Raw genomic sequence first — 21574 nt, 5'->3', positions numbered from 1 at the left:
TTATATAGATATAGAAAACTTTTGTATAACTATATAGCTTTTACAATGTTACTGCATGATTGTGAAAACCTGTGGCTGACATTCCCTTTAACTAGTGTATGGACAGATGACTAAAATAATAAGGACAATAAATAAATATTAGGAGGGGAGAAGAGGTATGGGATGTTTGGATGTTCTTTTTCATTTTTATTTTTGTTTCTATTTTTATATGGATTTTTTTGAAGTAATGAAAATGTTCAAAATGTGTGATGAATGCATAACTATATGATGATATGGTGAACCACTGATCGTACACTTTGGATGATTACAGGGTTTGTGAATATATCTCAATAAAATTGCAATAAAAAGTAAGAATTCATGAAGGATAGAGGAAAGGAGCAATGGACCAAGGGGTATGCCAGTTTGAAAGGATTATATACCCTAGAAAAGCCATGTTTTCATTCTGACCAATCTTGCAGAGGCAGTAATACTATTCAGTATTGTAGGTTGGGAACTTATTTAGATTATCTCCATGGAGATGTGGGGTGTCCAATTGTGGGTATTAACCTTTGATTTAGAGGGAGATGTGACTTCACCCATTCCAGGTGGGTCTTGATTAGTTTACTGGAATCCTTTAAAAGAGGAAACATTTTAGAAAAAGCTTCAGAGACATGAGAACCACAGAGCCCACACAGCCAGAAATCTTCGGAGACGAAGAAGGAAGATGCCCCGGGGGAAGCTTCATGAAACAAGAAGCCTTGAGAGAAAGTGAGCAGATGTCGCCATGTTTGCCACGTGCCTTTCCAGTAAAGAGAGAAACCCTGAACTTCATTGGCCTTTCTTGAGTGAAGGTAGCCTCTTACTGGTGCCCTAATTTGGACATTTTTATAGACTTGCTTAATCAGGACATTTTCATGGCCTTAAAACTGTAAACTTGCAAGTTAATAAATTCCCCCTTTTAGAAGCTGTTCTGTTTCTGGTATATCACATTCTGCCAGCTAGCAAACTAGAACAAGGGGTCAGAACTCTGAACAGTTGGCTTGGCTCCAGTGTGCTCATCTATTTTTTCAACCCTCCCCTCTCAGCAGGACAAATAAGAAAGTGAATGAGAGATGCTGGCAAACAGCAAGGTCTAGGAAGAGGATCCCTCATGCTGGTGGCATCAGGGATGCAGCCCCCTGCCCTGCTCCTCAGCTTGGGGCTCACCTGTCCAAACACGTAGAGCAGCCCAATTGTGCCTCCCACCTGCCCACCGAGGACGGAGGCAATCATGGAGTAGACGCCGCCGCTGCCAACGCCGCAATGCTCCCCGACTCCGATGCCTGACAGCACGGTGACAAGGGCCACGAGCACAACGAAGGACACCAGAAACATACCCACGAGCACTCCTGTGTTTCCCTGCAGCAAAACAGCAAAAGCAAGGTCAGGGATCAGGAAGAAAGAGGCCACACCAGCCGCAGCCCCTTCCAGGAGCACTGACCACCTCCCCCATATCACAGTGCTGAACTCAGGAAGAAAAACAGGGCCTCTGAGGTGGGGAAAAGGAGGCACCACCAGAGCCAAGGCCTGTAGACATTCTGGAAGAAAGGAAATGTCCTTGCTTTAAACTCTCAATGACTCTCCATCACCTATAGAATAAAGTCAAAGCTACTTAGTGAATGCATGAGGCTCCTATCCGACGGTCTCTACCTCCCCAATACCTCTCACCCCTTTGCCCAAGGCCCTTTTCTGTAAAACAGGGATGATATTAACATTTATTTTTATAGGTTGTCAGGAAATATTAAATTTAGGAGAATTAAATACATTTAAAGCACTTTGAATATCATCTGTCATATAATAGGCACTCAATAAAGACTAACTGCTACTGCTAGTATTGTTGTAATTATTATATCTTCATGATGATGATGAAGCTTGTAGATGTTCTACTTCCTCAATTTCCTCCTAATGAGCCAAATGGATTGGCATATAAGAACCTCTGTGTGGTATCTCTAGAAAAAGACTGTAACATGAGAACGTGTACAAAAAGATCAGCTGCTGCCAGATGCTCCAGGCCTGGGGGAACGCAAGGTGGTGATGACAATGCAGAGTTAAGTGGTGAGACCAGGGGACAAGGAGAACTATCAGGAGCTAAGTAAAGGGTCCACATACCCCCCAACTCCACCCATCTCCCCAGGGCCCAGCTTCCTGTGAGGTGGGTGCTGGCAGGCTCATGATGGATGAGCATGATCGTCACTTATTTGGCTCATTTTATATTATTAATTAAATTACATATTTGCCATTGTCTTTCTTTGCTCATAATTTTAAATTGTCTGCATGTGATAATAAAATATCCTATACAAAAACATCTTTAAGTCTTCACAACAAACTGCCATTTCAACATTTTACAAACTATAGTATGCTGCCAAACAATTCCTTGGGGTCAGTAGCTTATATTTTCAAACAGTCTTGGTATGAGTTCCACTTATTTTCATTTTATGCCATCCCCTAGAAGTTCTATCTTAATTTTTTGGTATTTCACATTTGCCATTTTTTTCATGATCAAATATGATTTTCAGGTAATTCTAATGTCAGATCTTTAAAATACAGATCATTTGTGTGGCAGGCAGGCTCTAAGATGGCCCTCGTATCCAGGGATTCACATGCTTCGGTGAGGGCTAGACCTAGAGACTCATTACTCACAAATAAGATAACTGCAGAAGGGATGAGATGTCACTATGGAGATTAGGATATTAAAAGACTGTGACTTCTGCCTTGAGCAATAGCTCTCTCTCACTCTCTGACTGCGTATCTGTCATGTGGAGAGGCCTGTCAACAACCTCATGCATGATCTTGAAATCAGTTCCTTCTCCACTGAGCCTTCGGATGAGACTGCGGCCCTGACATTTAACTGAAACTTCATGGGAAACCCTAAGCCTGAGGCACACCTGGATTTCTAAACTACAGAAAGGCTAAGATAATACATATTTATGTTTTTAAACTGCTAAATTTTGGGGTTGTGCTGGTTTGAAAGGAAGTATGCCCCCTAAGAAAAGCCATGTTTTAATATAAATCCCATTTCATAAAGGTAGAATAATCCCTATTCAATAGAGTATGTTTGAAACTGTAATCAGATCATCTCCCTGGATGATGTGATTTAGTCAAGAGTGGTTGTTAAACTGGATTAAGGGACGACATGTCTCCACCCATTTGGGTGGGTCTTGATTAGTTTCTGAAGTTCTATAAAAGAGGAAACATTTTGGAGAGGGAGATTCAGAGAGAGCAACACTACGAAGCAGAGTACACCAGCCAGCGACCTTTGGAGATGAAGAAGGAAAATGCCTCCTGGGAGCTTCATGAAACCTGAAGCCAGGAGAGAAAGCTAGCAGATGATGCCGTATTCGCCATGTGCCCCTCCAGCCGAGAGAGAAGCCCTGACTGTGTTTGCCATGTGCCTTCTCACTTGAAAGAGAAACCCTGAACTTCACTGGCCTTCTTGAACCAAGGTATCTTTCCCTGGATGCCTTAGATTGGACATTTCTATAGACTTGTTTTAATTGGGACATTTTCTCGGCCTTAGAACTGTAAACCAGCAACTTATTAAATTCCCCTTGTTAAAAGCCGTTCCATTTCTGGTATATTGCATTCTGGCAGCTAGCAAACTAGAACAGGGGTAATTTAATATGTAGTAATTAGTAAACAGTTAATAGAATTTATATCTACCCTTTGGGTGATAGAATTGACATTTCTAGGTAAGAAGGATGTAATGGGAGGCCCTTAAAGATTTAACAGTTAAAACAGGGAGGGCTCACCCTTCTCTCCTTTTACCTTTCGATAACCATCCCCTAAATGACGCGCAGCCAAGGGAACCAAAACTGTCACCAACTGGGGCTTCTTCTGCCTCAGCTGCCCTTTGACACCAGCTAGAGAGGTACTCAGCAGTAGGGTGGCCCCAAGTAAGGGGAAAACCAGGGGTAGATCCCTGAAGCCTGAAACTGCCTGCTAGGATGAGGAGTCTGAGCTGGAGGTTTTGTGTTTTATACGTTTGGGAGGGGTATGAGAGGCCTGAATTCTTGACATCCTTACCAGAGAGATTGTTGACCCCACTCTGAGATTTCCTTGCGTTAATAAAAAGAATTTCAGATCCACCCATCGAGTGGCTCAGGCTGGACCCTGAGCTAAGGGCCTGAGCATGGAGTAGAACAAGAGCTTAGGAAGGTCCATCCTCACCCCCGCTTCTTGGAGTGGCTAAAATTCTTGCATGCCACTCTTCTTGGAGTGGCTAAGTGTTAACCCCCTGGAATTTACCTACACCTGGAAAGGCCCCCTTTGTCTTTTGCCTACCAAGTCACTTTTCAAGGCCTGGCTTGGCTGACCTCTTCCAGGACTTTCTTATACACCTGGGTGACCTCAGTACTTGCCACCTGCTCCATTCTGAGAGCTTTAATGCTGCTTTGAGACCTCTCTTAGAGGTCTCCTATGAAATCTACCCACTATGGTTATTAGCTCCCCGAGGAAAGGGAAAAGGCGTTGTATTTTGTGAGTTTCATGGGGGGGTTAGCAGTGCCTAGTGCACAAGGGGTGCTCATCAATGTCTAATCCTTGACTGCTTTGCCTTGGCCTGATTTCTCCTACCACCACTAAATGAGGAGTCCAAACTTTTGCTCATATCTTTCGTTAAACCCCTGGTGAGGCTTTCGTTGGCATCATCATCTGAGGCCTAGGTTCCCAGGATTCTTGTGAAAGTAATGCTAGTTTGTTCATTACTCAGTGTGCTTGTTTCTTGTTTTGTGTTTCTGGTGCATCTGTGCCTTGGGAACCTGCTGCCTGCACTGTGCAATGCCCAGGAGCGACCAAGCTCTTCACATCATGAGTCCAGGAGGAGGTTCAGGAGAGGGCCAGCACCAGCTCATCACTCACCACTAGCCAGCCAGTCCTCAGGAAAAGGACAACCCCAAAGATGTTGATCATGCAGGATGTGAACACACCATCCCAGGTCCCGAACAGCACTGGCTCCCATACGAACAGCTGGATCTTCCACCAGGGCTGGGGCTGGGCCAGGGCATCCTGAGGGCAGAGCACACAGAAGTCAGCTCAGCCCATCCATCAGGAGGGCCACTGAGGGGAGGGAAATGGAGGTGGAGCAGGAAGAGGTAGGAAAACTCAGCTTAAATAAACTTCCTCCTTATGGTACCAGGGCAGGCATGTGCATGCACACACACACACACAACACCTCGAAGACTGATTCTATCAAAGGATCAGTTTTTCTCCTAACAGCAAGGATTCCTCTATCCATAGGTAGCAGAAACTAGTTGTTGAACAAGCCCAGTTCCCTTTCTTTCTGGCCACACAGCTAGACTACAACTCTCATCCTCTTTGCAGTTAGGTGTAACCATGTGACCAAATTCTGGCCAATGGAATGTTAAACAGAATAAATTCTAGGCCTTGTCTATAAAACCTCCCACACAATCCTCTAATCTCCCCTCTGCCCCCATCAGCTGGAGTTTGATGCTCAATGGCAACTGTGATATGTAGAAGGCAGTGGAATATCTGTCAGCCTGGGTCTCTGAATGACCGCATGGAGCAGAAGCCTACCTCACTGGGCTATGCATGAAAAAGAAATGAATGTCCATTATGTTAAATCACTTAGATTTGGGGTATATCTACTTCAAGAGATCATGTTACCTTAACTAATACACTTTTTGTTGCATCTTGATTCCTTGGCTAGTGATTCTAAGTACCTTCTGCCAATTGGAGGCAAAAGATACACTTAGACAAGTACAGAGGCTTTGCAGCCAGAAACTGTGCAGTTAAATTCCCAACCCCCTGATCACGTGATCCCGAAAAAGTCACTTAATATCTTTGAGGCCCAGTTTTCTCTATAAGTTCAGAACACTTGCCTTGTAAGGTTGCAATAAGTAGAGTATGGCAAGTAGGCAGCAGTGCCTGGTACATAGCAAGTGTTCAAGAAATGGGAACTGTTCTTATTAATTGCAGATGAGAAGTGGTGGAGAATCGTTCACAATAGAGAATTTCTCTGAACAATTAAAGGGGCTTCCTAATACACTGGTTACTCTGTTATTACAGTCATTTTCCCCTTGACCCCTTTGAAGAGCCCTTAATTTTGACCTAGAGAATGAGTTCAGTGATATTTCTAAAGATGTGGGTAACTACTAATCCTTGCTTTTTAAAATATATTTTAAACCTCCAACATGTAAGTTGAATCAAAAGGCTTCACAAAAGTTGAATCAAAAGGCTTCACAAAAGTTAAGGCACATCTTTTCATTCGTGGAGGTCTTATGAAGAATTCTAACTGCTTTGGGATTTACTTATTAAAATTGCAATCAGCAGTTTACAAAGATGTGCACAGGCTGGACCCAACCTGTACACAGCAAGAAGGTCCTCTAAAAATGGGCTTGAAATCCAGGTGGCTGGAACTTAGTGGAAATATAGTTCATACATGGTGGGGTTTTCCAGGCTGCACTGAAATTTCCGGTGTAAGCCATCATGTGGCAGGAGGAGTCCTTCTAGGAGCCTCCTGAGTACTGGTAGAGGAAGGAAGTAGGGGCAGAAACACAAAGTGTCTAGAAGCCCCCAGAGCTGGGCAGCACTTCTAAAGGGAAGGCAGTAGCTGGGTGGGACTTGTAATTTCCTGAAGAAACTATAAGAATAGCCGTTGGTGGACGAAGGCAAAGGATGGGGAGGGGTCTGGAAGAATATTCAAAGACCAGGCAGCAGGGAAAGGGACAACATCAGCCTACCACAGTGATAAATCACCCCAAAATTGCACACTGAAAGTCAGTGAATGACTGCATTATGCTTGACATCATATTCTAGGAAAAATAAGGAAATAATTTTAAAATGTGGGGGGAAGTTTTAGCTCCAAGGATGGTATTTGCAGTGTTGTTTATAAATAGCCTAAAAGAATTGGAAATAACCTAAATGTTCAACAAAAATTGCTAAATACATTATGATAACAGATGGCCAGGCAAATAACATAGGAAGGTGGTCATTGGAAGAGGTAGGTAGAAAACAGTATTTACAATATGATATCATTATTGTAAAAATAAACAAACACAAAACATGGTATATGTACATAGAAAACCCAGACAGATCCCAGGGATGAATTCAGACCTGGTGCCATGGGATCAACAATTCCATCCTGACAAAAAGGTGGAAAAGAAGTGTAATTAATAAAGTATCAGTGGCAGAGAGAGTTCATATAGACTCAAGAGGCTACTCTGGAGGTTGTTCTTATGCAAGCTTCAGGTAGACCTTGCTACCTGTCATAACCTGCCAATCCCCAACCAGGACCATTCCAGCCAATCCTAAAGAACACTTAGGGCAATATACGAGATTCCACAAGGGTTCCAGGCACTAGAGTAACTTGCCAGAAACGTACAACCTCCAGATGGGTCCTTGGTCCAGATCAATCCTGTCACCTAGCCCAGCCTCTCCAGAACACCAGATAGTTCCATCTTCCTACCCCATATTAGTGACAAACCCTTCAAATAGCAAAAATTTAGAATGGCCACAGCCTAAACAACCCCAATGAGAGGTACGGAAAGATCAAAGGTAATGGTGGAATTATACATAGAAGATAGGACTTAACAAATGAATATGAATGCTGAATCATTAAATTGATATCTCTTTTAGTGTCCAGGATTTTAGAGCAGCTAGAAGTAAAAACCTAAAATTGTGAAATTGTAACCCATGTCAAAGTCTGAAATATATTCTACAACTAATTGTGCTGCTGTCTTTTGAAATTTATTGCTTCTTTTGTATATATGCTATTTTTCACAGAAAAAGAAAGAAAAGTCGATTGTGAAGATAAAAAAGTATTTAAGCCCTCTAGCCTCCGATATTCTGGAGCAGCTAGAAGGAAATTATGAGAGGATCGTATGGTAACCCATGACAAACTCCGGGAGCTATTCTGTAACTACTTTTTGAAGAGTGCTTTGAAAACTATTGCTTTTTTATTTCTTTGCTTTGTATATATGTTATACTATACAAAAAAAAAAAAAAGTTTAGAAAAAAAAAGAAAACCCAGGCAGATATGCAAAAAATAGGAACAGGTACATTTGCTGGCATTTGATTCATAGGGGGTTTTACTTCTTTTCTTTGTACTCTATTTCCTAATTTTCTTTTACAAAGATCTTATCACAACTTGAGTAATAAAAATCATAAAAAACAAAAGCATGAGGTGGGGGTGAAAATGAATTGATCACTTAGCCAGCCCGGAAAGAGCTCAGATTGCTCGGGGTGGGGCTGGCCGGCTGCCAGTGCACCCCAAACCTCCAGGCAGGCCTTTCCTGTGAACACAAATGTGGGTTTTCTGGTGGAGTTCAGGGGTGTGTGTGTGTGTGTTAATTTCCAATTTTGTTATCCTTTGTCTAAGATAGCTTACCTAGAATAAAATCAGCTAAACTAGAACCAATCTGCTGGGAAGGAGCATTACAGACTTTGGCTGCTGTGGTCTGAAAGTGTTCCAAGATGTCCTAACATGCAGGGATGAATCTATCTTGTGAACTTTAACCATCTGTTCTCTGGGGATGTTATACCTTTAGAGATTCCTTGGATCAGAAGCCCTGTAGATTAGATTCTTCATGCTAGTGTGGGAGCTGGGGTCTTAAAAGTGAATGGTCACTAAATCACTATCGATACTAAAATTCAACAATTCACACTAATCTAGAAAGAGAAATAAGTTCGAAATCTGCAGCCTGGGCTTCTAGGCATAACTGGGTCACCAACTAGCTATGTGATCACAGGCATGCCATTTACATAACCTCCCTGGGCTTTGGTCTCACCTGAAAAACAAATAATTTGGACAAAGTGATTGTGCAAAATAGTGTCTGCCATTGCTCAGCTCTATACGTCCTATGCTCCCCTCTCTACCCTGGGGCAGAAAGTCTGCAAACTACATTTCCCAGTTTACCAGTGGCTTCCTGTTAGATTCTGTCAATGGAAGGCACTGGTAAGAGGCTGCCAGTGAGAGAAAGGGAGAAGCCATTCTTTCTTGCTTCTGCTGGCAGCCATAGCAGGAGAGCAAGCCACAGTGGTGATTGCAAGGGTGGCAGCTGCAGTGACCAGTGAGTGGAGGATTCTAGGTTCCAGCTCAGACAACGGTCATGAGCTCAGGAAAAATCATTTTCCCTTTCATTCCCTCAGTCCTAGGAGTGATAGCAGTTTCCAGCACTTAATAATCTGTGCATCATATTACTTTTTCCCTTTTACTCCTTCAACCCTTCCAACACTTCTGTACTAAATTAATGTGTATTAAATGCTCTCTGTTTGAACCATCTGAGTAGTTTCTCTTTCTGATTGAACACTTACTGATACATTGATCTCTAAGCTTTCTTCTATTCTAATTCCCTGGGGTTCTAAAGTATCATTTGGCAGTTGTTTAGGATCAAAGACTAAAAATTGATTAAACATATTCCTTGGTTACTTATCCAATTCAAAAAAAGAAGTTAAAGAGAGGGATTGTGAGAAGATGGTGGAGTAGGAAGCTCCAGGAATCAGTCCCTCCAACAAAACAACTATTAAACTGCAGGAACTTCCTGAATCAACTATTTTGAAACTCTAGAGTTTAATGGAACACAGTGAAGGATCCAGGGAGGAGCATGAGGAAAGGGCTAGTAAATTGCGATACATAGTGGGTTTCCCCTCCCTGCAGCAGCTACCATTTTCCTCCCTTCAGCCTCGTGGTAGGCAGCAGTGGAGACTGGTGCTCTGGAAGCTTGCTGGTGGCAAAGTGGGGTACAGTTATTAAAACGATGCAGCTATTCAAATTCAGTGGGGTGGGGGAGGGTGTGGTCTGATCACAGAACTCTCCCTTTGATCAGCTACTTCAGATCGCTGGAGGCCGGCTTTGATGATGTCATCATTCCAACCCCCCTCAGACAAAGGTGGCATAGGAATCTAAAAGACAGTAACCTTGCTCAAAACAGTTAATGGGCTGCATTAACTGTGCAAGTGAAGAATCAAGAAAACACAGCTTCAAAAGCCATAGAAGAAGCTTCTGGTACGCTTGCCAACCCCACCTCAACCCCCTCCAGATACAGGTTGGAGCCAGCCTGCACTCCCATTATGGGTCCCTGCCCTGTTCTAGAGGGAGCAGAATGACCCTTGTGTGCGCCATGGGCTACATGTATGTCACAGCCAATCTGTGGAAGGCAGTGTGGTGGTCCCTCAGGAAGCTAAGTATAGAATTGCCATACAATCCAGCAATATCGTTGATAGGTATCTATTCAGAGGACATGAGGACAAGGACACAAACACACATTTGCATATCAATGTTTATAGCAGCATTATTCACAATTGCCAAGAGATGGAAATACCCCAAATGTCCATCAACAGATGAGTGGCTAAAAAAGCTGTGGTATATACATACGATGGAATATTATGCAGCTGTAAGACAGAATAAAGTCATGAAGCATGTAACAATGTAGATGGACCCTGAGGACATTATGCTGAGTGAGATTAGCCAAAAACAAAAGGACAAATACTATGTGGTCTCACTGATATGAACTAACATTAATGAGTGGGAAAAAAAAGTGTTGTGAAAATGAAAACAGATGAGTGCAACCAATGACTCATAGTCTTTAATTATCCTTGGATTTGCATTAACAAAAATTGCAAATTCAGAAAAAAAAAAAAGATAAGTTGCTATCAAACCAACTACGATTGCTATAGATTTAGGATGCTAAATTTTAACCTCATAGTAACCACAAAGAAAATACATGAAGAATAAATTCAGGAAGACATGAGAAAGGGACTCAAAATAGTATAACATGAAAAACAAATAAATATGGAAGTGGGCATTAATGGAAGAGCTGAGGGTTTAAAAAGGTATGAGACTTACAAAGACAAAACAGAAAAAATGGCAAAATAAAACACAGCATTATCAGTAGTTACTTTAAATGCAAATGGATTAAAATCTCCAGTCAAAAATAAAAATTAGCAGAATGGATTTGAAAAGCACAATCCAATCATATTCTCTTTACAAGAGACTCACTTTAAATTCAAAGACATAAGTAGATTGATAGTGAAAGGATGGGAAAAAAATATGCCATGCAAGTAGTAACCAAAAGAGAATTGAGGTAAAAAAAAAAGAGAGAGAAAGTGAGAGAGTTGGGGTAAAAAAAAAAGAGAGAGAGAGAGAGTTGGGGTAAACTGTTACAAGGCACAAGGAAGGTCATTACACAATGATAAAGGAGCTAACTCAACAAGAAGACATAATTATAAATATATATGCAACTAACAGCAGTACACCAAAATATATGAAGTAAATATTGACAGATTAGAAGAATCTACATTAGACTGTACATTAAGAGTAAGAGATTTCAAAATATCACTTCCAATATTGTTTAGAACATCAAGACAGAAGAACAATAAGGAAATAGAAGACTTGAATGATACTTCAAACCAGCTAGACCTAACAGACCTACACAGAACACTTGATCCAGTGGCAACAGAAAACATATTCTCCTCTAACATTTCCAAAATACACTGCATGTTAGATCACAAAACAAGTATCAATAAATTTTAAAATATTGAAATTATACAATGTATTTTCTGTAACCACAATGGATTGAAGATAGAAATCAGTAACAGAAGAAGAATGGAAAATTCACAAACGTGGAAATTAACAGCATACTCTTAAATAGCCAATGGGTCAAAGAAAAAACCACAAGGGAAATTAGGAAATATCTTGAGGTAAATGAAAATGAAAACACAACAATTCAAGATTTATGGGATGTAGCAAAGGCTGTGCTGAGAGAGGAATTTATAGTTCTAAATGCTTGCATTAAAAAAGAAGAAAGATCTGAAGTCAAAGACCTAATCTCAAAACTGGAGAATCTAGAAAAATAAGAATCAACTAAATCCAAAGTGAGCAGAAGGAAGGAAATAACAAAGATTAGAGCAGAGATAAATGAAATAGAGAATAAAAAATAATAGAGAGACTCAACAAAACCAAAACTTGGTTCTTTGAAAACATTAATAAAATCAACGAGTTCCTAACTTCTAGTTTTCATTCTATGAAAAAAAGAGAGAAAGGAGACAAGTAAATCAGAAATGAAAAGAGGACATTATTACCAACACCACAGAAATAAAAAGGACAATAAGAGGAGACTATGAACAACTGAATGCTTTTCTAAATTCTCTTGGCTTGCTTAAAGGACTCTGGCAAGTGAATTAAGACTCATCTTGAATGGGCAGAGTCATATCTCCATGGGAACAACTTAATCAAAGGGGTCCATTCAACAATAGGTTTGTCCCCACAAGACTGGATTAAAAGAACATGGCTTTTCTGGGGGTATGTAGTTTCAAGTCTGAACAGCAACTAAAAGAATAAAATATCTACAAATAAATCTAACCAAGAATGTAAAGGATCTGTACACAGAAAACTATAAAATGTTGCTAAAATAAATCAAAGAACTAAACAAATAGAAGGACATTCTATGTTCTTGGGTTGGAAGACTAAATATTGTTAAGATATTGATTCTACCCAAAGGGATTTACATGCTCAATGCAATCCCAATCAAAAGCCTTCTTGGCAGAAATAGAAAAGCTAACCCTCAAATTTCTATGGAAGAGTAAGGGACCCCAAGTAACCAATGGCATCTTGAAAAAGAAGAACAAAGTTGGAGGGCTCATACTTCCTGATCTTAAAACTTACTATAAAGCCACAGTAATCAAGACCACATGGCACTGGCACAAGGACAGTCATATTGACTAATGGAATTGAAGTAAGAGTTCAGAAATCAACCCTCTCTCATTTACAGTCGACTGATTTTTGACAACAGAACAAAGAACATTCAACTAGGGAAGAATAATCTCTTCAACAGATGGTGCTGGGAATATTAGATCTCCATTTGCAGAAGAATTAAGGTGGATCCCTTACCTCACATCATAAGCAAAAATCAGCTCTGAATAGATCAAAGACCCCAAAATAAGTGCCAGAACTATCGAACTCCTAGAAGAAAATGTAGAGAGCTTCAGGACCTTATGTTAGGCAATGTTTTTTTCTTAAGACTTTACACCCAAAGCACAAGTAATAAAAGAAAAAGTAGATAATTGGGACCTCATCAAAATTTAAAAAGGCATTTGTTTCTCAAAGGACTTTATCATGAAAATAAAAAGACGACCTATACAATGGGAGAAAATATTTGGGAATCATGTATCCAATAAGGGTTAATATCTAGAATCTATAAAACTTCCTTGTTCTCATATTTGGGCCCTATTCACCAGTTCCAAGAAGAGTCCCACTCAACATACATAGACATAGCAAGTTGGAGGAAAGGAAGGTGGCAATGTATGCTATGCCTTGTATGGGGTCCAGTGGGAAGCAGAGATAAGGACTGAGAAGGAGAATAAAAAAGAGTGAGGTACAATTTAGCCCCTCAGAAAGGACATCACAGAAAAAACTCAAGGGTGAGGTTCTTCTCTCCCCTGGGACCCTTCAAGTTGGCAGGGACAAGCTTGACAGGTTCCAGGGGCACAGCAATTCAGGACTCAAGGAAGTAAGAGCTGGCTCCAGGGTGATCATATCTTCACACTCCTCGTCATCTGCTTCACTCTTTCCCTCCCCAAGGTCTTAGAACAGGAGCGTGCACTCCAATTGGAAGCCCCAACAATGGCCTTTTGGGCATTTTTAGTTCAGCAGGGGAAGTCATTCTCCTAAGAACAGAAAATCCCTAAACTTGAGCCAGGGGCCTGGAAAGGCAGCAAAATTACTCCTGAAACTTACCTAGAGTAGGAAATTCTGCACCCAGCAAGCTGAACTGAGTAACAAAGAGAACAGCTCTGCCAGAGTCAATGAAATAAGCTCACGCTCAGGAGCTTTGTGCCTCAAACCTCTTGCCAGCCCCTGCCAGGTCTTTATGAACACATCTGAAATGTGATATGACACTGTTTTCCTCTGGCAGCTGGAGGAAAAGAAAGCAGAAGAGAAACTCTGCTTCTGTCCACTTGGGTAAGTGGTGGGTCAAAGCAAGACATGGACTACCCTCTCCCCCTTAAGTGCCCTCATGGATACTTGTTCCACCTGGACTATATACACATTAATTATTAGTTAAACTCCAGAGAACTGTGATCCAGTGGGTAGACTGAGAGGTTTCATTCTTTTCCTTGGGCTCTGAACAGGTCCCCTGGGCTGGAGAATAATGACCATGAGGGGTGGGGAGGGGGTGCAGGGGGCAGTACAGTCATGGACTCTGTGAGGCCAGGGTTCACCACTTGTGGTACCTGTGCAATATGCAGATAGCTACATACCTGTATCATGATGTTTCTATAAAATTTAGATGAGATGATATGAAAGATTTTCGTATACACAATTTTAAATGTGGGTGGGTATTTCTTCAGGGAAGTTGGGAGGAAGTGAAAAGAAAGAGATCTTATTGACTATGCATTTTGTATTGTCCCCCAGTTATCTTGTCCTCATTTTTAAGGTGACAACCTTGATCGACAGTTCAGCCCTGAAAGCCACCTCTCTATCCCTGGTCTAAGCCTTGGGGGCACTAATCCCTGCTGCGTTGCGCTAGGAGTTCAAGAATGAACAAATACTCCAGTGAACTCTGCTCCTCCACCCCAACTGATACTAGAAATGAACATTCTGGTGCGGAGAGGGCCAGGATCCACACAGGGTGGGTAAAGTCTAGTTTTCCTGGATTAGTATCTGGGCAGCACCCTTGGTCAATATCGGTTTTGTCATTCCTAGAAATGTGGCATCTTTGTGATAGTGTTTGTTGTTTCTGCCACAGAACTTATTCGAAGGCCAGTATCTAAATATAGTAGTTCCTGCATGTCTGATCTGTGTGTGTGTTTTTTTTCCATGCCTGTGTATCCAAGGCTGTTACTCTGAAAGGCACAACATGGTCATACAACTGCACAGCCTAAGGAGTGAGAATACGCTCAAACACTGGGACAATATTGATACTGATGTGAAATCTTAGCTCAACATCTGCCTCCCAGCACCACACAGCAGCTCCTTCCCCAAGCTTAGAACTCAAGCCCAAAGAGTACTCTATACACCTGATACCATACCACAAACAATAAAATCCTACAGCAGCGATGCCATGGCTACCTAAACAAGAACTTCCCTTGCCTTCCAAACCTTCTTGGCAAAAGGGTAGAGCCTTTCCTGTAGGACTCAGGCTGCTGCTAGGAAGTCTACCTAGATTTAACACAAAGACAGGCAATATAGACCCTAACACCCTTCCTCTAAATAACAGTTAATAATCAATTACAAGAGCCTTATTCTTCTAAGTGCTTCAGCGGCAGTCAATATTACATCCATTTAAAAATGCTCATGTAAACAATACTACCCAAAGAGAGCTATAGATTCACTGTAATCCCAGAGATATTTTCTTCAGAAATAGAAAAATCCATCCTAAAATTCATATGGAATTTCAAAGAATCCCAAATAGCCAAAACAGTAATGTAAAAGAACAAAGTTGAAGGACACACTTTCTGATTTCAAAACTTACTTCAAAGCTATAGCAAGAAAACAGTGTGGTACTGGCATAAGGATAAGCATATAGAACAATAGAATAGAATAGAGAGTACAGAAACAAACCATCACATATATAATCAATTGATTTTCTACAAGGATGCCAAGACCATTTCATGGGAAAGGGCTTCTTTTCAATATATGGTATGGGGAAAACTGGACATCCACATACAAAATAATAAAGTTAGAACCTTACCTTATACCATATATCAAAATTAAATAAAATAGATCAAATACCTAAATGTAACAGCTAAAACTACAGAACTCTTAGAAAAAAGCATGGGGAAAATCTTCATGGCCTTGGATTTGGTAATGGTTTAAGTGTGACACCAAAAGCACAGGCAACAAAAGATAAAATAGATAAATGAGTTTGTCAAAATAAAAGCTTTTGTATATCAAAAGACACTATTAAGAAACTGAAAACACACCCACAAAATGGAAAAAAAGAGTTGCAAGTCATATATTTGACAAGGGATTAAAATCCAGAATATATAAAGAACTCCTACAACTCAACAATTAAAGAACAAAGGATGCAATTTAAAAATGAGAAAGGACTTGAATACACATTTCTCCAAAGAAGGTGTACAGTGGCCAATAAACACATGAAAAAATGCTGAAAATCACAGGTCACTAGGAAAATGTAAATCAAAACTGCTGGGAGATGCCGGGGACCCGAGTTTGATTCTCAGTGCCTGCTCATTCCAAAAACAAAAACCTGCTAGGAGATACCACGTTAACTAGCTCACGACCACTAGAATGACTATTATCAAACAAATGGACAAAAACAAGTGATGGTGATAATGTGAGAAATTGGAATCCTTGTGTATTGCTGGTGGGAATGTAAAATGCTGCAGCCTATGGTGGTTTTATTCTGTGTGTACTTGTTCTAATTTGCTAGCTGCCAGAATGCAATATACCAGAAATGGAAGAACACAATATACTAGAGACGGAATGGCTTTTAAAAGGGGAAATTCAATAAGCTTCTAGTTTACAGTTCTAAGGCTGAGAAAATGTCCCAATTAAAACAAGTCTATAGAAATGTCAAATCTAAGGCATCCATCCAGGGAAAGATACTTTGGTTCAAGAAGGCCGATGAAGTTCAGGGTTTCTCTCTCAAGTGAGAAGGCACATGGCAAACATAGTCGGGGCTTCTCTCTCAGCTGGAAGGGCACATGGCGAACACAGTGTCATCTGCTAGCTTTTTCTCCTGGCTTCTGGTTTCATGAAGCTCCCCAGGAGGCATTTTCCTTCTTCATCTCCAAAGGTCGCTGGCTCGTGTAGTCTTTGCTTTGCGGTGCTGCAGCATTCTCTGCTCTCTCTGAATCTTCTTCTTTCTCCAGAATGTTTCTTCTTTTATACGACTCCAGAAACTAATCAAGACCCACCCAAATGGGTAGAGACATGCCTGCAGCTAATCTAGTTTAACAACCACTCCTGATTACATCTCCAGGGAGATGATCTAATTACAGTTTCAAACATACAGTACTGAATAGGGATTAGAAGAAATGGTTGCCTTTACAAAATGCGATTAGGATTAAAACATGGCTTTTCTAGGGTACATACATCATTTCAAACCAGCACAGTATTTCAGAAAGACATTTAAAATCTAATCCATTCCTGCGAGTGTAAACCCATTGTAAGTAGGCCCTTTTGACGAAGTTACTTTAGTAAGAAGTGACCCACCTCATTCAGATTGAGCCTTAATCCTAGTAACTGGAGTCCTTTATAAGTGGAATGAATACAGAGAGAGAGAAAAAAAGCCACAGAAACAAGAAGCTGAAATCAATGAAACCTGGAAGAGAAGGGAAGGAACAGCAGATGCCACCACTTGCCTTGCCATGTGGCAGAGGAGCCAAGGAGAGCCAGCAGCCTATCTTCAAAGAGAAAGCACTGCCTTGATTAATGCCTTGATTAACCAGCAAAATAACTAGTCCAAATACCAAGGTCATGAAAGACAAGGAAACGTTAAGGAAGTGTTCCAGTTTAAAGAAGAGTACAGACATGACAATTAAACACAAAACATGATTCTGGATTGGATCCTAAACCAGACCAAAAAAAAAAAAAAAAAAGCTATAGGATATTAGCATGAACATTGGCAAAATTTCAATATGGGAGTGTGGATTAGTTAGTAGTGTAGATCAATGCTAAATTTCCTTATCCCCATAAATATTCTGTGATCAGGAAAAAAAATCTTATTCTTAGGAAATTCAGTCTGTATTATTTACGGATAAAGGATATAACACCTGAAAATTCCCTTCAAATGGCTTAAAAATAAATAAATAAAAAGAGAGAGAGACATGATGGAGGGAGGAGGGGAAGAAGAGAAGGCAAATGATAAAGCAAACGGTCAACTGGTAAATCAAGTAAAGATTATATGGGGGTTCTTTATACTATTGCAACTTTTTGTGTGCATGTGAAATTTTATCAAAATAAATAATTTTTGAATAAATAACTTTAATAAAAGCTATTTTAAAAAAATGAATCCAGACACTTTTAGGAAAAACAACACCAACAACAAAACAGGCCCTGATCAGGATGGTACAGTGAGATGCTTCAAGGCACCGTCCCCCCATAAAAGATTTGAACAACCAGAAAGCACTGGCAGAATTATCTTTCTCAGAGCTCCAGAATACAGTTTAAGGATTGCAGTAACAGGGCAAGTGCTGAAGCAAGAAGATGGCAAATTAAAAAGTGGTAGATTCTTATGATGCCCTGTCTGGTCCTTCCCACATTCCCTCACAGCTTGGAGTAGAGCTGCCTGCACTCCCAGTGTAGATCGTTAGTCTTGGTTCTGAAAGGAGCAGAGTGATTCTTGCACACATGCCGGGAGAATATATGTCTGGCTCACTCTGTCCAGTAGCAGCCGCAGGCACTGAACCAGGACACTCATCACAGGCTGGCTACCCCAGAACTTGCCCTGCTATACAAAGTGGTTTGCTGAGTTCTCCTGCAAAAAACTGTGGATGAGCAGTCAAGTAACGCTGCCTGGAGCAACGGATTGCTGTTTGCAGAACATACAGTACAGTGCCATAAGGGAATGTTTTTCCTAGGGAAGAGGGGACATTTGTATCCTTATAAACAGGAGAATTCTTAGAGCTGCAGGCATGCCTAAAACAAGATGCATGCACAGAAAGGACCAGGGAGGCCCTTTGTTCTAGTATGCTAGCTGCCAGAATGCAATATACTAGAAATGGCATGGCTTTTAAAAGGGGAAATACAATAAGTTGCTAGTTAACAGTTCTAAGGCCAAGAAAATGTCCCAATTAAAACAAGTCTATAGAAATGTCCAATCTAAGGCATCCAGGGAAAGATACCTTGGTTCAAGAAGGCCGATGAAGTTCAGTGTTTCTCTCTCTCAAGTGAGAAGGCACATGGCGAACACAGTCAGGGCTTCTCTCTCATCTGGAAGGGCACATGGTGAACATGGTATCATCTGCTAGCTTTTTCTCCTGGCTTCCTGTTTCATGAACATCCCTGGGAGGCATTTTCCTTCTTCATCTCCAGACAAATGTCGCTGTCTGGTAGACTCTCTGCTTCTCGTGGCTATGTTTTTCTCTGCTCTCTCTGAATCTCCTTCGTTCTCCAAAATGTTTCCTCTTTTATGGGACTCCAGAAAACTTATCAAGACCCACCCAAATGGGTTGAGACATGTCATCACTTAATCCAGCTTAACAACCACTCCTGATTAAATCACATCTCCAAGGAGATGATCTGATTACAGTTTCAAACATACAGTATTGAATAGGGATTATTCTACATTTATGAAATGGGATTTTGATTAAAATATGGCTTTTCTAGGGTACATATATTCTTCCAAACCAGCACATTCCACCCTCTGGACCCTAAAAAGACATGTTTTTCCCATATACAAAATACAATAATTTCATAACAATATCAGAAATCCTTAAACCATTTCAATAGCAGTAAAAATGAAATACAAACTTAGAAACAGTACAAACTCCTATCAAAGTTAGTTACAGGCATGGTCTGTTCTAAGGCAAAATTATCCTCTGGCTATAGAAACACAGAACAAGTTACTTGCTGCCAACACAAAAGGAGGAACAGTCATGGGATACATACACCCATTTCCACAGGGAGGAAGGAACACAGGGGTCACTGGACTCATACGGTTTCGAAAACCCACAGGGCAAAGCCCATTAGGTTTCAAAGTCTGAGAGTTATTTATCTTTGGGGTTTTAGAAAGCAGCAGTCCCAACCTTTCCAAGGGCCTACACAGAAGCCTATCTCTCTCGAAATGCAATCTTGTGAGACACTGGGCCTTTTTTTTTAGCTCTACCCTCTCCGAGCATTGGGGTTGCACCTGGGCTCTCTGCCATCTCCGGGGCACATGCTCAGCCCCTCAATGTGGTGGCAGCCAGGCTCTCTCCAAACCCCAAGGACTGTGCTTCACCCTCTCCAAGGCCTGAGGTGGCATGACTCTTCCACTGCAACAAGATAGAAGGCCCATCCTCTCCCTTTGGGGCAAACTCACCTTCCTCACAGGCTTGGGTAGGTCTGCCCTCCTGACCCGAGGCCTCTTCACTTCAGACCTCAGCCTCCATGGTTTTGCCTCTGCAGTTATTTTTCCTCCAATGTGCCCCTTCTCTGAACCTCCCAGTCCAGACTGGCAGTGGCTCTGTTTATACAGGTCCCACAGCACTCTCATTGGCTTTCTTTGCAGTAGCCTTGGATCATGTCCATCAGACATAAGGAGTTTCCACAAATCCTTCCTGGATAATCCCATGTCTGAATCTGGCTTTCTCTGAAATGGCTGACTGTTTCCACATTTGGCCATATCCTCACATGGAGCACTAACCTCTGTTGTCTCCCTTCCTGCAAGCCCAGAATTTTCCAGGACATCAATTTCTGATTTCTTTGTACCCAAGAGTTCAGTTGTCAGCTTATCTCTCTCCTGTCACATTTCACTATAAGCTGTGAAGAGAAACCGGACTGCACTTTCTACATTTAATTTGGAGATCTCTTCTGCTAAATATCCAAGTTCATGGCTTTTAAAATTTGCCTTCTAGCCAAAGCCACTAGTCAATTTTGCCACATTACCTGCCATTTTAAAACAAGGCTCGTCTTCCTTCCGGTCTATAATAACACACACCTAGTTTCTGTCTAAGGCTTTATCAGAAGTGTCTTTAGAGTTCACATTTCTACCAAGAGTCTCTTCAAAGCATTCTAGGCCTTCTCTATCAAGCTTCTCACAACTCCTCCAGAATCTTCCCTTATCCATTTTAAAAGCCGTTCTACACCATAAGTACATGGAACCTTGAGTAGGGCATGAGATTTTGTAGTTTTGTCCAGAGTGATGCCTCATTAAATACCAGAAGGATTTGAACAGTGAATAAAAAAGTATTTGCAAAGTCTCCTTGGGGCAATGGTGAGAAAGTGGAAAAACTCAACTTACCCAAGAGGAGAATTCTTGATTTTCTCACAAGCAGTGGGGACAACCAAAGCAATAGGCTGAGCCCCCAATCTTGGGGTTTGTTCATATGAAACTTAACCCTGCAAAGAATAGGCTAAGCCTACTTAAAATTAGGCCTAAGAGTCATCCCCAAGAGAACCTCTTCTGTTGCTCAGATGTGGCCTCTCTCTCTCAGCCAACACAGCAAGCAAACTCTCTGCCCTCTCCCTCTCTACATGGGACATGACTCCCAGGGGTGTGGACCTTCCTGGAAACATGGGAAAGAAGTCCTAGAATGAGCTGGGACTCAGCACGAAGGAATTGAGAAAATATTCTCAACCAAAAGGGGAAAGAGAGAAATGAGACATAAAGTGTCAATGACTGAGAGATTCCAAACAGAGTTGTGAGGTTATCCTGGAGGTTATTCTTACATATTAAATAGATATCACCTTTTTAGTTAAGGTGTAATGGAGAGGCTGGAGGGAGCTGCCTGAAAATGTGGAGCTGTGTTCCAGTAGACATGTTTCTTGAAGATGATTGTATGATGATGTAGCTTTCACAATGTGACTGCGTGATTGTGAAGGCCTTGTGTTTGATGCTTTTTATCTTTTACCTACCTTATGGACAGATAAGTAAAACATGAGGACTAAAAATAAATACATAATAGGGGCAACAAATGTTAAAATGAATTTAGT

General features: G+C 41.2%; 1 protein-coding gene across 6 annotated transcripts in view; it reads right to left on the bottom strand.

Moving 5' to 3' along the window:
• SLC12A8 (solute carrier family 12 member 8) overlaps positions 1-21574 on the bottom strand; it is a 246961-nt gene that overhangs the window by 159626 nt on the left and 65761 nt on the right. For all 6 annotated transcript variants that reach the window (XR_013158491.1, XR_013158492.1, XM_077118084.1 and 3 more), the window contains exons 3-4: positions 4876-5022; positions 1186-1377 (exon numbers count right to left, since the gene is read on the bottom strand). Coding sequence is in view for 4 of the 6 variants with exons in the window: in XM_077118084.1 (XP_076974199.1) it covers positions 1186-1377; positions 4876-5022 (339 nt within the window). In the remaining 2 variants the exon portion in view is untranslated. The remainder of the gene's footprint in view (positions 1-1185; positions 1378-4875; positions 5023-21574) is intronic.

The sequence above is a fragment of the Tamandua tetradactyla genome, chromosome 10 (genome assembly GCF_023851605.1).
Source record: "Tamandua tetradactyla isolate mTamTet1 chromosome 10, mTamTet1.pri, whole genome shotgun sequence".
In the NCBI taxonomy this organism is placed as follows: domain Eukaryota; kingdom Metazoa; phylum Chordata; class Mammalia; order Pilosa; family Myrmecophagidae; genus Tamandua; species Tamandua tetradactyla.
The sequence above is the reverse complement of the archived record's forward strand: the minus strand, read 5'-3'. Positions and strand labels throughout refer to the sequence as shown.